Below are 17,606 nucleotides of genomic sequence, written 5' to 3' on the forward strand. Positions count from 1 at the left end.
AAAAGCAGATTAATACTGAAAGAAGCCACAACAAGAGATAATAACTTAAATTACCAAGGAACAAAAAAGAGGATTGATAAGAAGAGGAGAAAAAGACTCCTGGTTAGCAAGGTTGATCATGAAGCACCCACATAGCTAGAAGTTATCCTAGAGACTATCTGCAGTGGATCTCAGTGAACAGATGCTCAACTTTGCCACGCACTTTGTACTGGAATAAAGACACTTTCCTGTGGAGAAGGGAAAAAGCTAAGGAATATGCAATCTGTTCAGCCCAGAAGAAGAAACTTTCAACAACACGTACAAGACTATGAATAATGCTATCCAGTATAGTGTACACTAAAGAAATTAATTACACCAACATTGAAGAGAAATTGTAAATAGTCCAGATGAATGAAAGCAGAAGCTAAGAGTATGACTAATGTTTGAATCACAATATCTTAAGCCAGAAATACTTTTTTTTTTTTTTTTAACATACTGCTATTAAAAAATAGCATTTTCTATAGATTTCTACTTTAGCTTCCTTTCATATGAAAGTTAATTTTCTTTCTCTGCAGTACGTCTCTATTGCATTGTATCCTGTCTGAGATGGGGTGAACAGAATTGCATTCAGTATACAGGCTCAGCATGAATTTCTGCTGAGGCATTCAGAGTTCCTTTAGCCTTCTAGGGGAATATTATCTAACTCTGATGATTTGTTGCTCTTCTCTTTTTCTATTTATATTGAAGCTGCATCTACTAATATTTCACTATAACACTGTTTCTCAGATTTCTGCCCTCAAGAATTTCATCTGAAGAATTCCCTTAATGTATTGCATGTTGATGCCAACAATTCATTTAGTTTCTTTGCTACTGCTTTTTTAGTATCCTCATAGAACTGCTTTTGTACTAATTTACCTATCAGCTCTATGTATTCTGCGGTAGGCTTTGATTTCTCATGTGTTTAAAAAATATATAGATTTTTGTGTTGTTAGAAAGTTGCTGCTCAAAACTTTTTTGAGCTGCAGTAATATGCTCTCACATTTAACTTTCTAGAAATATATTTTCTCATTCAGACAACAATCATTTGATTCTAACAAGTTCACATATTTTGTCATTTAATCATAGTGTATTTTCCTTGTTCTCATAGAGAGATTTTGACAGATCATATGCAATCAGCATTTAGACAGCTTCTACACTGCCCGCAAGCAGAGGACCATTTAAACTTTTTCTTTTAATTTCCTTCTAGCCATCTCCCTTATTAAAAATGTACTTACCCTTTGATGTTATATGTCACTGTGGTGTATTTTTATAGCACATTCATTACTGTGTCAATTTAAGAACATTTATGGATATTAATGCAGTGCAGTGCTTTGCTAGTTATAACTTGAGCCAGGTTCTATTCATGGAGCTGCTTACTTTCTGGTGGGTTCTCTAGTAACTTATTGCAAAAAGTAATTATTTATGATGGACACAGTGGATATCTATTTAGCCTGCAGAGGAGCCAATGAAGAACAAACATCAATAATTGTGCTTTCTATTCTCACAGCTCTAGTGTTTTTCATAAAACTGGGAAGATTTGGTAATTCAGATCATCCACCTCAGCTTGTTGGCCTTTATCGTTTGCACAGAAGCACGCACATCTCATCTTGATTTAGTTGCTTACTTCTGTTATTCTGTTTTAATGGAAAGCCTGCCTGGACAGGGTCTCCCAAGGGAGTTCCTTCAGAAATTGAAGCATTTATTTTAAACAGTTAATTACACTGAATATTGGATATCTTAAAGCTTGTGAAAGGCTATTTTGTTAAACAACATCTCATTTCCCTCTTCAGTTGCTCATTGACAAAGAAAGGCCATTAACACTAACTTTAGAGATAGACTTAACATAATTTCATTTCAAGCTGTCCCCAAATAGTTCTGCCAAAACATGTCCCACTTGATCTAAAACACTATCCCAATTCTGAGTCATACTTTTCTCTCTTACTATTTTACAACCAAGCATGCAGTACTTCCTTATGTTTCCATGGAAATCTGCCAAGTTCACTTTTGATATGCATACACACATGACATTTTCAGAGCATTTATGTTGCGCATTCAGTGAAGAACCCCGTTTCATGAAAATGTAAATGGAGAATTATTACTGCAGGTACACAAGAGATGCACTGAATACTGTAATATGGACCATTATGCATTCTGGATCATGCTTAGCAAATACAGAAAGCAGAACATACTTCAAGGGTTCATCAAAGCGTACTGTTGCTGCACAGTGGAAGACGATATTTACTCGAGTCAGAAGCTCCTCCTCATCTTCAGCACTGATGGCCAGCTTGGGCTGAGTGAGTTCAGCATTAATAGGCTTAATCTTCTCGTGGAAATTAGGGCAATCTTCTCGAACCCTGTCAAAGACCTTGAAGCACAAAGAAACAGAGATAAAGAACAGAATTAGGCTACTGAAATCACTTTGATTAGTAGCCGGTCTGATTACATCAATCTATGAAATTAGCACAAAAGTGAATCCTCGTTTCTTTCAGAGATGACATACAGGTGAGATTTCACTTGTTTCCTTCCAAGGAGAAAACTTTCAGGGGGAAACAGAACAAAAATACAGGAGGTAATGTATTGCCCCAAAGAGATGAATGAATCTTCTCTAGACCGCTCATTTCCTAGGGCATCCACTTAAATTGCTGTATCTCCACATCTCCTGCAACCAGTTTTCATTTGACCTCAGGGGCTGCTTACAGGACCATAAAGGAAACTAAAGAGGAGGAAAGCAGAGTACAGATTGGGAAAGTCCATGAACCATTAGCTCTGGTAATTTTCTTGATTGTTCTACAAAGGACTTGAGGAGAGAAGACCGGAGTTAATGTTCATTCTGGCTCCTCCTCTTTCTTTACTGCCACTTTCTGCCTTTCATTCTTCATTCATGTAAGATAAGTCTTATGGGAAACTGCCTTCTGAATGGAAAGATGAGGAACTTCAAGAATGTATACTGCTGAAGTAACACGATTGGACAAACATGCAGCTGGTTGACCTCTTAAGCTATCTTGCAGCCTTTTTTGTCTATGACTATGCTTTGTAGCCCTTTCAAATGCATGTTTTCTTCCCAGTCTTCTGCAGAATGACGAGAGTGTGCATCTAGTGACTAAAAAGATCCCTACACTTCCATATACTGTCTGTTGGATGACTTGTTCAAAAACAACATTTGACATCCTGCTTTGCCTAAGATCCAAGAGAGCAGGTACCCTGAACAGCAAGACAGCTATGTGCAACCCTTCTGAAAGGAAAAGAAAATCAAAATTGTCATAATCTGAAAAATTTCTATATAAAAACAACACTTTCCTCAAGTCCCATTCTTAATCTGTAATTACATTTTGCTCATTACCTCATAGTCAATGACAACAATATATCAGGTCTGGGTTCAGTTGTGCTTGTGACCTGAAAAAAGGCAGTTACTGCATGTTCCAGCTGGAGACTTTTTATTTGGTAAATTACACAAACAAAGGTGTGGAAGCCTGAATTTCAAAACACTATCACTGAATCACAGAATCCAAGGTTGGAAGGGACCTCTGAAGATCATCTAGTCCAAACCCCCTGCCGAGCAGGATCACCCAGAGCACGTGGCGCAGGATGGCATCCAGGCGGGTTTTGAATATCTCCAGAGAAGGAGACTCCACAACTTCTCTGGGCAACCTATTCCAGTGCTCTGTCACCCTCACAGTAAAGAAGTGCCCCTCATATTCAGGTGGAACTTCCTGTGCTTCAGTTTGTGCCCATTGCCTCTCATCTTGTCACTCGACACAACTGAAAAGATACTGGCTCTATCCTCTTGACACCTTCCCTTCAGATAGCTATATACACTGATGAGCTCTCCTCTCCCATCAGTCTTCTCTTTTCTAGGCTAAACAGGCCCAGTTCTCTCAGCCTATCCTCATATAACAGGTGCTTCAGTCCTCTAAACATCTTCGTAGCCCTCCTTTGCACTTGCTCCAGTACTTCTATGTCCCTTTTGTACTGGGGAGCCCAGAACTGGACACAGTAGTCCAGGTGTGAATTTGTTGCAGTAGGATATGAGAAAATTATATTGGGTTTTGAATTGGGCAAAACTAGAAATGTCTACTCTAAGGGTTTTGTATTGCCAGCCGATATCATTGTATCTGGGCAACTTCAACTGAAATAATATTAACAGTTAGGTCCTTCATTTTGAGGGCTGAGTGCCAACAGCAAGGGTAGAAAGAATAATTAGAATAGAGAGTCAGTGGGATCTGAAGAAGTATAAACTATATTTCAAAGGATAATCACATTTCAAAGTTAACTAGCCCACTGATGGGAATGACTAAGTACTGAGACAGATCACTGGAAGAAACCGTGGGGCACTGCCTTTGGATGCATTTAAGAACTGTCTAGATGAGCATTGCCAGGAAAAGCAGGGAATAGCTAAGCCTGCCTGAGGGCAGAAGGACTGACCACATGACCTCAGTAGCCCTAATTTTTTGGTTGTTTCCTCTGCTTTGTAGCCTACTCACCGGTAATGTTGTGCCTGTACATCTCTTTACTATCACGATCATGTTCTCCTGGAGATTGCTCTATCTTTGATTTGCCTAGTGTTTATGTAAAAGTGGGAAATTGAGTGTCACAGATTAAACATATTAAAAGAAAAAAATATATAAAAGATTAAATTTTTACTAATAGCTACATTTTCTTGTTTGACTACAGGAATATGATCTTTCTGCTTAGCTGAGAACCAAATTTAGATAAACCTCAATGTTCTTAGTGATATAGAAAAACATCAGTCCTCCCCACTATGCAGCATTTACTGTGCACTTTGCCACATATTTTTCTTTAACACACAGATGAATGTCCTTCATTAACCTGAAACCTTAGCAAGTTAATGGAAGGTTGGACATGACAATGTCATTTCATTTCCCTGAGTTGCATCCAACTAAATACATACTCCAGAAATGTAGTCTAGGCCGGACTACAGATTTCTAGACAAAGGATGACATTCATGGACAAAGATATTGGTATGAGCCAGATAGACTGTAGAAACTCAGTTTCCAATGACTTATGTTCAGAACCAGGTCCTAGAAATATTTATGTCCTTAAAAAGTTTGTCTTCTAACAGAAGGATGCTAGAGTGGCTGTCCAAATATGAGTCATTGTTTGAGAGGTTATACATGAGCAAACTCTGACACAAAATGGAAAGGGTTCTCAGAGGACAATCTAAGACTTAAGTAATAATTTAAGAATTTTAAGAATAATTTCTCATTTGTTTGTTCTATTGAAAGAGAGTATAAAACTGCATCCAGTAAGAGTTAGATTATACTTTTTTTTTTTTTTTTTACTTTGGCATAAATAATGCAAAGGCGGAGAAAAAATGAATCAGCTCTTTCTCCATTTCAGCCACGCTATATATAAATAGAAGAGTAGTATTTCTGCAGTGCCAACCTGCCTTGAATTCAGACATATATTCTGCCTACACCCCATCTCCTCCTGAATTTCCCACTGCAGATAATATTCCCTCTAATTTCTGTGCCTACTGCTAAGTATTGCTTACTACTACGCACCCCTTAACAGCTGTAGTTTCTCACTCCCTCCAATGATTCACTGTATTCCTCTGATGGAGTAGGGCAATTTTAAAATGCAAGCTCACAAAGCAACATGCTGCTTTGGAAACCTTCTGGATCACTAGAACATTCAGTTCATCATCACTATTAAATCAGATAACAGGAGCAGCTGTTAAATCGAGTCTGCTGCCTCTTTTATGGAATCTGAAGATTTAAGTTTTGTCAGTGCTTTATGGGAAGGTGCAAGAAGATTTAAAGACAAAATAAATACAGCTTATTCTATGCTGCTTCCTGTACCTGAATGAATGACTAACATAAAGATGATTCTGAGTCTACAATAACACAATAACGGCAACTCTAAATTCTAATTAACTCATGGACATCATCTATGATAAATCCCCAATAACTTAAATCCCCAACAACTGCATGAGTCCTTAGGATTGCTCCATCTTTTCGTTTTAGAAGCTGTCTGCCCATACAAAATAGATTCAATGGATAGAAGTGGGCTGGTATGCTGTATTGTTGGAACTGCATGAAAACACTGACCCAGTCAGCAATACTGCAGAAGTGATACATTAATTATCACATAATTATATTGAGGAGAAAGGAAAAGATGTTTAAGTTGATCAACCATGTCCAGTGTTAAGTAAATAGAGGTAAATCAATAATAATGTATCCTGTTTTCAGTGTCTTCCTGAGTATCCTAATGCATTCCAGTGGCAACACTGCTGCATTGGCTAAATGGAAATAAATGAACCTAACAGATTCTATTCTCATTTTAATCCTTATAGAAGGACTCAGCTTCTGCACAGAATTTGTGCTGCCCTCAACAGAGATGAAAATTTCACTCTGAAATTTGCTGATTTCTTCCTACTTTATAATTAGGTAATTCCCACTTATAAAAGTAATCTATGACTTCAATTTACATTGTCAACCCCTTATTATGGAAACAGGACTTCTAGAATTTATCCCAATATTATATTTCAACATGTTTGAGGGGCATCTCTCCTGTTCCTTCCCACTGAAGGTTTCACATCTGTAACTCTCTCTGTTCTCTGTTTTTGTCTTAAACCATGTAATAGTTCAGAGAGATTTCTGTCCATCAATCTTTCAATCAGATTTTTTTTTTTTAATATCTCAAAGATGTAAAAACCTCCAAGAAAGAGCAAATTGCACATCTATGGAATGGCGCGGCTGAAAGATAAAGGAATCACTGAACAATGTAAAATGCCAAAGGCTTCACTTCTTGCTCAGGAGACATTTTCAGTGAAGCAAAGACAAAATAATGAAAAGTAGAGTGCCTAAACCATGATCTACTTCAAAAAATAACTTGCATGAGTTTGGTAAAGCCAGTGTATTATTACTGCTTTTTAAAGAAGCCTGCATAGTCCTTCCTTTTTGGGGCATACCAGTCTTCAGCACTGAAAGACCAACTTACTGTAGCAGGCACTATGCAGGATGGCACTTCATTGAGTAACATGGAGAGAAAGCAGTACTCCTATTTGCTTGGTCATGCTATTTCCTGCCCTCTCCCCTGATGTGAAGTATGCATCTTCCAAAGTGCTGTATAAACATGCTGTGCCCCAGCAATGCAAACTGTGGTGAAGGTCAGCTACTACTCTACATCCAGCTGCTGTAATAGCAGGCACAGCTTTTCCTCTGGAAGAGATTGCTTACCCTGAACACTCCTGTTGACATTAACAGCTCTTTCAGGGAGCATATTTAAAACCAAGTTTGTGCTTGCTCCCTTTGCTGGATCAGGGCCAGTTTGGTGACTGGCCCAGAAAGCATAAAGTTTTAAGTATGGCCTAGAAAGGTAACTTTTTCTTTTCTCCTGTGGTACAAAAATAATGATTAGTTGAGGCATGCAAATTATACTATTTTAACTATTTAACCAGTTGTTACCCCAGCTTTTTTATTTTTTATTTTTTTAATTATTCTTTATTTTTTGGACAAGACCAATGCAAAATGGTGCACAGTGAATCAGGTGTGTTTAATAGGTGCTGGAATATTAGGTTTCTCTAAGAGGATTAGCATAAGATGGTAACTTACGTTATAATATGCACATTTTAAGTTATTACTTTAAGAGAACACTTAAAATGAAAATCAGAGAATTCCTACAAACTGTGCCTCATATATGAGGGGTTACTGGGAGGATTAAAGTGGAGAGAGTTCAATTTAAAACAAAACAAAACAAAACAAAACAAAAACACAAGAATAATGAAAACAAAGCAAAACAAACAAAAACTTCCATCTTTTCAGACAAAGAAATGGAAAGGGATGCTTTTGCATAGTTCAGGAGAATATAACCATGAATTACTTCTGTAAAAGAAATATAAATAATTTATTCCAGGAAAAACACAGGCCAAGTGGTAAAAAGCTGTGGTAACAATTCCTTTGAAGAACAAGATGTCCATCAGTGCATGGAGCAATTTTCAAAAGGAAGCAATTGAAGTACCCTCTTCAGAAGAGAGCATCAGTATATAAATGCTAGGGAACGTTCTCTATATAGAGATACATAGATTAACGCCCTGGTGCATACATTCCTCTGTGATTTCAATGGCAGTGTCATAAGTGGACACAAATAACTAGCAAGAAAGCAAACTCCTGAAGGTACCAGAGAAATGAAAACAGCTCTGCAAAAACCTCCTTATCTCTGCAGTTTCCATCTGACAAAAGAACCTATCAAATACATTCTGGTCATGTTCGCCACTGATAAAAACCCTCCACTACAAGCTTGAAGAAAGAAAGGTACATGACCACTTTCAGAACTGCCATTGTAGTAAATCTGAGAAATAACCAGGCAGCTTCCTGACATAAAGTAATTAGCCAGCAATTAATTTTTATCCTGGAACATTCCAGCAGAAAGCACCAGGATTTTTCAGTCAAGAAATGTGTGAATATGAACCTCAAGCAGCAGTAATCAGGATAGTCCCTTTTTTCCCTCGTGTACTCTCTGATTCAGTTCCTCTTCAGAAAGTTGCATTTAAGTATGGTTCTTCTCAAGGCAAATAAAGCATAATTCACATAATCAGTTAGAAAGCATACAGCAGAGTGTTCCTCATTAAAGGAAAACAAATGGCTTATGCTTCAATCTAGAGTTATTACTTTCCCCTGAGTAGAGCTAATGTAGTGGAAATACAGTACCCATGACCAACATCTAGTACACAAAACAGCTGATTATTTAAAGATAAAAACAACAGAAACAAAGAGATGACAGTAAATTTCAATGTAGGTCAGCTAAGGCTAATGTGTATAGCCAGCTACTTAGGATGTGGCTTTAAATGGCCAATTTCCTTGAAAATTGGCTGCTGACAAAGCCTTCTGTTTTCTAGCAAGAATACTCAAGTTACATGTCAGTTAATCTGGAACAGTCGAAGACGGGCATTGTAGACAGGAGTATTAAGGACTTGACAGACATTTATGTGGTTTATAGTACCATCCTATAGGTGGGTGGACAAGTCACAGAAATATGGTCATTTTTTACATTCACCACAGATATTTCTTTTGCCTCTGTTGTATTTAGACAGGTATCACTATCAGAATTTGATGGCATGTTTGACATTTTACATAAGGGTAGAATTTAAGCACAGGGAAGGAGAATGGTAACACTTCAAGCTTTTCCTACAGGAAATAATTAACATAGTTCTTTACATGCATTTTCCAGAACAGTCTATCTTCTCATCCCTCCACTATAGCTATGCTCAAGTGTGGCAGGAGAAAGGTGCAAGGGGAGTCAGTTACCAAAGAATGACCAGCCAGAGACCCATCCATCTCCCCTTCCTCAATTTCTGCCATGTAGAATTCACTATCAGTTATTTAAGATGTATGTACTTGGAAGTGTTAAAAAGTACAGAGTTACCAAGACATAGGATTTGAACCTGCTTTTTCATACCTACAGATCTTTGAAGTTTCAGTGTCAGATTTGCTTGGGTACTAGGGAACTTTAGGAGTGTTTGTTAAGTCCCCAAAGGCTAAACAGCCAGGACTAAAGGCTACGCTAAACACAGATGCCTACTTCTTGGAGCCATTTAAAGAGGTGACCAAGTGTCTTCCCATTTTAAAGTACCTAAGATCAGGTCGATTTTTAGGAATTTATAGAGATTGGAGTACCTACGAGCTAGACAGAGTGATCTCTAGTACAGTCTCATTTATAATTACATTAGAACTTGTTATATATTAGAGGTGTAGAACTCTGAGGTTTCTCCCCTCTGAAAATATAAGATTCATGCATATAGTCATGCAATTGGCATAGAGTAGGGTTTTGGAGAATTGGGAGATCAGATGTAGCCAGCAACTGCAAAGTGTCCTTTCAGGTATGACTCCCTTTCACGCGGAGCATTAGTGGGGAGAGGCAAGCCAGGCACAGCTACCCACAAACACACATCTCGTTGACCAGGTATGCCTAGCTCATTAGATCACAGAGAATGAAATAAGATGCAGTGCAGCCCTGCAAATGAGTGAGATGCAGTCCTGGATGCAGAGAAGTCACTCTCAGTTGTGACGCTTCAGAGAACTGAATGATGTGAAACAGAGGTGTCCATCACAGACCAAATGTATCATGATGGCATCCTCAGCCAGCTGTGAAAGAGATGAACCAGCACAATGCAACCAGCTGCCAGGGTATGCTCTGCACAGCAGACCTTGTTTATACAAATGACCATATCAACTGAAACTGGCTGAGTCCCACAGAAGTCTTAGGGTCTGCCTTCTGGTATTTCTGTGTGTTAGACCAGACACAGTAACTCACACTGTCACTTTTCAGTGAAAACAGACCTCTGCCAAAAAGTCACCGAGGGATCCCCACATTCAAGCAACCTTATTTCAGACAGAGCCTTAGGGTACTTCTCCATCTGCTACAACACTGCTCCTAAAAGGACAACCAGTCACATTAGTTGTCACACAGATATAGCTCAGGTAGCTAGTGCATAACCTATACTAACACACAATGTTGGCATGCAATTCAGAATCTTGTTGCAAGGACAACTCTATGGATGCATCTGGGCCCTACCAGAGATGGCTCTCAAATCTAGAGAGATGAAAATCTGGGAAATGTGTATGTTAACCATGAAGCATGCTTTCTGGGACACAAGGAATGGGCAGTCAGCAAATGGTAAGAGCCTTGTGCTGAACTACCGATATCCAAGAGAGCCAATGATTTCTGTGGAAATATCTACACCTGTAAATTAAACTGTGCCAGGTTATTCCTTGGGTTGAGGAGTTAGCACAGTTGAGGAGTTAGGCTGGGCCACAGGGTTTTCCCATGATAGCACATGTGTGACCATGATGTTTTAGATGGTAAGAAAGTTTAATGAAATGAGCACAAGCTATTTCGTGTCAGCTGGTCTCAGTCCCTGAAATTCATCCCAAGAACATTTGATTTTCACCTGGGACAGAGCAACGCTAAATATATTCATAGACTGGGGGACAAGAGGCTGGAGAGCAGCCCCACAGTAAGTGATCTGGGGGTTCTGGTTGACAGCAAGCTGAATATGAGTCAACAGTGTGTCCTGGCAGCCAAAAGAGCCAACCATATCCTGGTGTGCATCAAGCACAGCATTGCTAGCTGGTTGAGGGCAGTGATTGTCCTGCTCTGCTCTGCGCTGGTGCTACCTCACCTTGAGTACTGTGTGCAGTTTTGGGCACTACAGTATAAAAAGAACATAAAACTATTAGAGAGTGTCCAAAGGAGGCTATGAAGATGGTGAAGGGTCTAGGGGGCAGGAAGTATGAGGAGCAGCAGAAGTCATTTGGTCTGTTCAGCCTGGAGAAGAGGAGACTGAGGGGAGACCTTATTATGGCCTACAGCTTCCTCATGAGGGGAGCTGAGGGGCAGGTGCTGAGCTCTGCTCCCTGGGGACAGCGACAGGACCCGAGGGAATGGCATGGAGCTGGGACAGGGGAGGATCAGGCTGGGTGTTAGGGAAAGGGTCTGCACCCAGAGGGTCGTCAGGCACTGGGACAGGCTCCCCAAGGAGGTGGTCACAGCACCGAGCCTGCTGGAGTTCAAGAAATGTTTGGACAACACTGTCAGACATATGGTTTGATTTTGGTGTGGTCCCATGCAGATCCAGGAGTTGGACTCAATGATCCTTGTGGGTCCCTTCTAACTCGGGTTATTCTATGATTCTATGTTTCTGTGATTATAATTTATGGACCTTGCCAAACAGTATGATCATTTAAACATGGAACTTTTGCATTTATCAAAGCACCATTTCATCATTTTTCTTTGGTGTCCAGTGTGTGCTGGTGTCTATTCCCACCAGCCAAAAATACAAATAATTTAGCCTTCTTATGCTATTTGTCATACATTTTCATTATGTTTATCATGGCAATAATTTCAACCAATCCAATTTTTTTGAGCAGTGCTTAAAAGCACTAAGTCCAGGTACCTCAGGCCCATCAAATGTCTTCTTTCTTTCCTTGCTGTCACTTAACTGTAATCATATTTCATATTCACATAGTAAGGTTATGTGCAGCACATACAGTAAGTAAATAACCTGGAACATTTCTGGGAGTTGATCAGAAGGCAATACAATTTATGAGACTGAGAGGACAGCAGGAACACTACAGGAAATGAATGCACTTGTGAAAAAAAGACTGAGAAGAGACTGAGTCTAGTGAAGAAGAAAACCATTGTTATTCTAAGAAACATCTAAGAAAAGATGACCTAACTATTACAAATTGATTGTCTGTAGTATCATTATTCCAAGTAAGCAAGGAAGTATATAGTTACAAGTAATCCTTGATTTCCATCCAAGGAGCCTTCAGCTTAGGGAATTAAAAACTTCCTTAAGAAGATAGAACCATCTGTCAAAATAGTGTCTGGCTACTTGCAACACCAACTGGCTCTGCAAGTACCAATTTTAGCAGAGACCCAGTGTAATTAATGCCTCTGATTATGGCTAGTTCTTAGAAGAATCCATGGAGACACTTCAGAAATGGCTGCAGAATCACACATGCAAGTCCAACAGCTGGATTCACAGCTCAGACCTTTGTTCTGAATCCAGCCTCTTTGCATGTTATACAAAATATGGACTGCTCTATTTGAGCAGAGTATTTGAGACTGCTCTACTTGAGAGAGTATTTGAGACCTCTTCTGACAGTGTTTAGATTGGTTCTGCCCATAGTAAATGCTCTTACAATTTACCTCTTCCTGGCAGGGGTAGAAATAAAACATAATTAGTCCCACTGAATTCTATCAAATTATCCTGATGTAAAGAAAAGGCAAATCTGGGCCATGAAGTTCATGCTAGAATTCTGGTATGCGTACTCCCTTTTCCAGTAGCTTGGTCTGATAATGCAGGAGGTGTAGTCTTATTTCACAATAAAGGTACCTGTTGTTAGGAGGGCCAGTTACTGTCAGCATGTGATAGTAAGACTTTTCTGAGGAGCAGATGTCACTCACTTCCCACTACAAAGATCAGAGTGTTGCCACAGACGGCTCAGTTACATGATGTGAAAGTTTTCTCCCTCCCCTGCCATCACAGTTGTACCTGACTAGAATGCTTTGACAGCACTGATGGCAAGAGACAAGCCAGCTGATGTTACACATGATCTGCAAGACTTTTCATGTTTAAGCAAAAGATGAGAATTGTATTTACAGTCAGATGGGAACAATAGGATTCTCTCTTTCTCTCTCTTCTTTGGTAGAAAAATCCAGGTATTTCAGTAAAGAAGAAAATACACATGCATTTAAAGAGGATCAGGAAAGCCTTACCAAGTGTTCTTAAGCCATGCTCAGGTTCTAGCCCACTCTGGTGTCTCTCAGAGGCTGTTGGAGGGTAATCAACCATTACGACCCTCACTTACCATCTCTGGCACTTTTATTAGTTGTTCAAGCTAAAACCATACTGTTAAAAATTTCTCATCTGTGACTCAAGACATCTTCCATATTGACATGCAATATTCATCTCACTCACAAAATACAATACATCTATAAATAGAAAAGTTAGTTTTCTCTGCAAGTGTATTTTCAGCTCTTACTCCTTGCAATGGAGACCAAAGAGGATAATTCATGTGAGCTGAAATGGCATTGGTGTTTTCTGCATTCATTGCCCTTAACTTCTAGAGCTAGATTTCACCAACTAATTTTATGCTCACACAAGGCAGGAAAGTGAGCACTTGGACCAATTATGCTTCTGGTGTTCACACTTGCCCATGCGTCACCAGAACGAGCAACATTTTCAACTAGTGGTTAACGAAAAGTTGTTTGTACACAAAAGTCTCCCTTTGTGTCTAAGGAGGGATTACCATTAATGAGCCTGTGTCCTTGGCCCTTTAGGCCTGAAGTTCTACATTACTTTAATGCTTTAATCTACTGGTGGAAAACTCTGACTTAACAAGTGGAGAGGAGAAAATCAGAACGTACCATAACCAACTACTTGTAATGAAATGCATCTATCATCCCACATAATGGTTTCACAAATAAGAAAAGGACTTATAATTTGGATATATAGCTTCATGCAAAAGACTACTTGCGTGAGGCTATATATCCAAACTACATATTTAACTGAGGGAAGAAGAGCTCATCTCTACATTAAGTTGCCACGTGCTCTACCATTTTCTGTAGAGGCAACCCATCATTTTCCCAGATTCCCTTGGTGAAACAAACAAACAAAAATTACCCCAGTGCTTAAAGATCTGACCCAAACTGTAAGGTCTGTGAAGTTAGCAACTTTGGGGCATACAGCTATCTGTAGATGCTACTACAGAGTGATAAGGTGTAAGCAGGAGATCCTGCTGGAGTACCAGGCCTCATAATGAGCTAAAGTCTCTGCTGGGAACCAGGAAAGTGATGAAGACAACACAAAGACAACAACACTGCATAAGCACAAAACTGGAGTGCCAAACCCATGTTACTCTGGTGCTCTGGTATGCACACTGTGCAGAAGATAAAAAACTGCTTGCGCTTAACTGGTACTAGGTAGAAGAGTCAAGGATAAAATAAAGTGTTTTGTCTCAATGAGTGTATATGGTAAACAGTAGGATGCCAGTATGAACTGGATAATTGCAGAGGTGTGTTGGGGTGCAAAGTCTTGCAAAGTCACCAGTACCCAGGCAACCATATAAGTAACACCGTACAAAGTCAAGATTGTCCCAGTAACACCACTGGAAACACCAAACTTGGGCATGGATGCAGCAGAAGCAGGAACAACTAGGAAAAAAAGTAATGCGGGCCCATGTTTATTTGAGGGCAGTTTGGACGGAAAAAGAGAGAAACAAGAGTGGTGAAAAGGTGGGTTTAGAAATAGAAAAATGGGAGATAAGGTACAGAATAATGGGCAGGCTTTTTTGACAATAGGAGCGTGGACACCTGCAGAAGGTGATGAAGCTGAACTTTGCATCCAAGCCCAGAAGAATGCCAGAGGGACCCCAATTACCCACTGGAGACTCCATCAGGCCTTTGAAAGACTTGGACTTGGTGTGCAAGAGTGGAAAAAGGACACATGGACTTGCATCTTAGTACTAAATAATGGGAAGGAAAAGGAGATAGTGTTGTAATTCAGTAATAATTGGGTGTGATTCATAAGACTTAAAAGTGATGATTAGTAGCTTTACGGTTGTGTGTTCATTTAGATTAATTATCATTTAATTGCTCTATTAGTCTCTAAGTATTGTATAGCTTAATTAAAAAACATACTCTCTTAATTCAGTTATGTCTCAAGCCTGCAACCTAAAGGAGAGAATCAGACACTTTAAGCAACATACAGCTACCAGCTCTGGCTCACCAGCCTGAAAAAACAGCTCTATCCATTAATCAACAGGGGCAGCCTTCGCCCCATCTCTAGATGGATGCTCAGCCTCCCATCCAATTTCTCTCTGCCTCCATCCTCCCACTGAATGACACCTGTAACCCAGAAGATCCGAAGTACTTTTAAAGGAATAAGAAGACATTAATCTTTCTGTTCTCTGGCTTGCTGTACTCAGCTCAGGACACTTAACTTTCTTGCTTTTGTATAGGAAAATGGCAGACCTATTGGTGATTGTGATCTTTAGCAAGTGATTGTGAGTTTAGCAAATGGCTTCATGGTGTCATCCCTGTGAACCTGAGGAAACCATGACAGCATGAATAGATCTTCTCCCCTGAATGCATAACTGTGATGGAGGTAATCTCATGTTCCCTTGGTTCCCTGCTTTCTCCCATACTTTCCTTTTGCAGCATCTTTTTCTGGTGCTGCAACATCACTTCCTCTCCACCTCTTTGGGACCCACGTATCACATGCAGCTGGCTGGCAGATTTGTGATCCACTGATCAATTACATTGGATGCCAAAGCAGGAAAGTAGAATCATTGCTGTGCTAGAGCTGTGAAAAATGGTCTTTGAGGTGGCACATGCCTTAATGGTAAATTTGTGTCTTGTATTCTCCGATAGCATGTGACGTTAGGACCAAATATCTCACATGTGTATCCCTCTATCTTCAGAAGTATGTTTTTTGACACATTTTTTTCAGAAAAAGTGTTTTTAAATCATGAGGTTAGTGGGGTTCTGAGGAAAGAAATAGTGGGAGGAATATCCTAGTTAATACAATTTTCATTACATTGAACATTTTATTGTAGCTCATGCATTCCAAGTGAAAAACATTCACTTTTGGCATCTTCTCTCCAGGCATAATAGTACAGCTATCATCGCCCCTTCATTTACTCAGTTCATCACTCAGAGCATTGCAATTTTGTCTAATTCAGAGAGAGTAAAAATGTACCAAATCGAGAATATCTGCCTTTTTACACTGGAAGAGGCAGCTCTCCAAAGCACCATGTTTCCTTTCTTCCCACATACCAAAAAGCATCTCCTGAAAAGGCTCAAATTGCATAATAGTATTTGATCATTAGTCTCTGAACTAAGAAAAATAACAGCTCATGAATAAAAACACGAACAATGTTGAATGCACCTCTGCCCTATGGGGTATGGAGAACAGCTCAGTGCCATTACAGAAAAAGAAATATATGAGATCATTTCTAAGATTAGAGTCCACTTTTAAAGGGATGCTAATCTAAGTTTGGGGTTGCAGCTTTTCATGGATATATGCATTTTCTTGCACGTTGCTCAAAAGTCCTTACCAGTTTACGGTATGATTTTACAAAACCAGATGCCAATTCTGAAGCATTAGTTCAGGCTGTTTTGTATGAGTAGCCTTTTGCTCTGCAGTTAAATATCTGTCATTGTAGCTAAGAATGGTTCAGGGAACATACAGTCATTTATTCAAAAAATTGACATTTGTACTGTTACTGTGACTAAGCAAATAGCCCACGGTATTGGGTACTTCTTTTGTAGAGGAAAATCTCTTTCATGGGGAAAGACTTTAATTCATCCATTCAGACACCTGGTGACAGAAATTGTTCTGTGTTGGTCATGGAAGTCATTACCAGCACTGGTAACGAAACTATATCCTTCACAGAGTAAATACATTTTTGATAACACTAGAGAACTGAAATGAACTTAAGAATTTGCCCATTTTTACTGTGAATATTGGTGGGGCTACAGGATGTATTCTGAAATCTTTCTTTATGCAAACGATGGGATGCTCCATCCTGGGGAGCTACAGAGAGGGGCAATTTTAGGCCTGGCTCCTTTAGGCTCATTTAGGCAGTAAATGTCTCTCTCTCGTTTATGGTTTCCACCACTCCATAGCAGGGTGCATCTGGGACAGACATGCAGCACAGTCTCCAGTTGTCTCAATTCCACACACATTTGGGGATCCACATAACAGGGCAGTCATCTACTGAACAGACCAGTGCTGCTGGTGGTAGAAAGCAGTGCAGGCAAGACAATCACATCCGAATCCTTACCAGTGGCTCAAAAGTACCTACTGGTCATCCTAGATATTATTTTTTCACTGTTTTTTTTCTCTCGAGATGTCTGGAAATCATAAGTAGAAAGCATTTTTACATTGACCTCCATCAGAAATTCTCTCTGGTTTCCTATACCACTTTGAGACAGATAGAAGCAAATCTGTAGAGGAAATTTTTCTGTTTGGGCATGGTACTTCATTTTCATTTCATGTTTCAAGGTTTTGTTTGTTGTCCAATTTTCTGCCCTGCTGTGCTCAATGATAAATATATCAG

The 17,606-nt window shown here is 39.5% G+C and overlaps 1 protein-coding gene across 6 annotated transcripts in view; it reads right to left on the reverse strand.

Annotated features, from left to right (window-relative positions):
* Window positions 1-17,606, reverse strand: part of FAR2 (fatty acyl-CoA reductase 2) — a 155,967-nt gene that overhangs the window by 38,387 nt on the left and 99,974 nt on the right. For all 6 annotated transcript variants that reach the window (XM_040544999.1, XM_040545000.1, XM_040545002.1 and 3 more), the window contains one exon: window positions 2,208-2,383. In XM_040544999.1, the coding sequence (XP_040400933.1) occupies window positions 2,208-2,383 (176 nt within the window). The remainder of the gene's footprint in view (window positions 1-2,207; window positions 2,384-17,606) is intronic.

The sequence above is a fragment of the Cygnus olor genome, chromosome 1 (genome assembly GCF_009769625.2).
Source record: "Cygnus olor isolate bCygOlo1 chromosome 1, bCygOlo1.pri.v2, whole genome shotgun sequence".
Lineage (NCBI taxonomy): Eukaryota > Metazoa > Chordata > Aves > Anseriformes > Anatidae > Cygnus > Cygnus olor.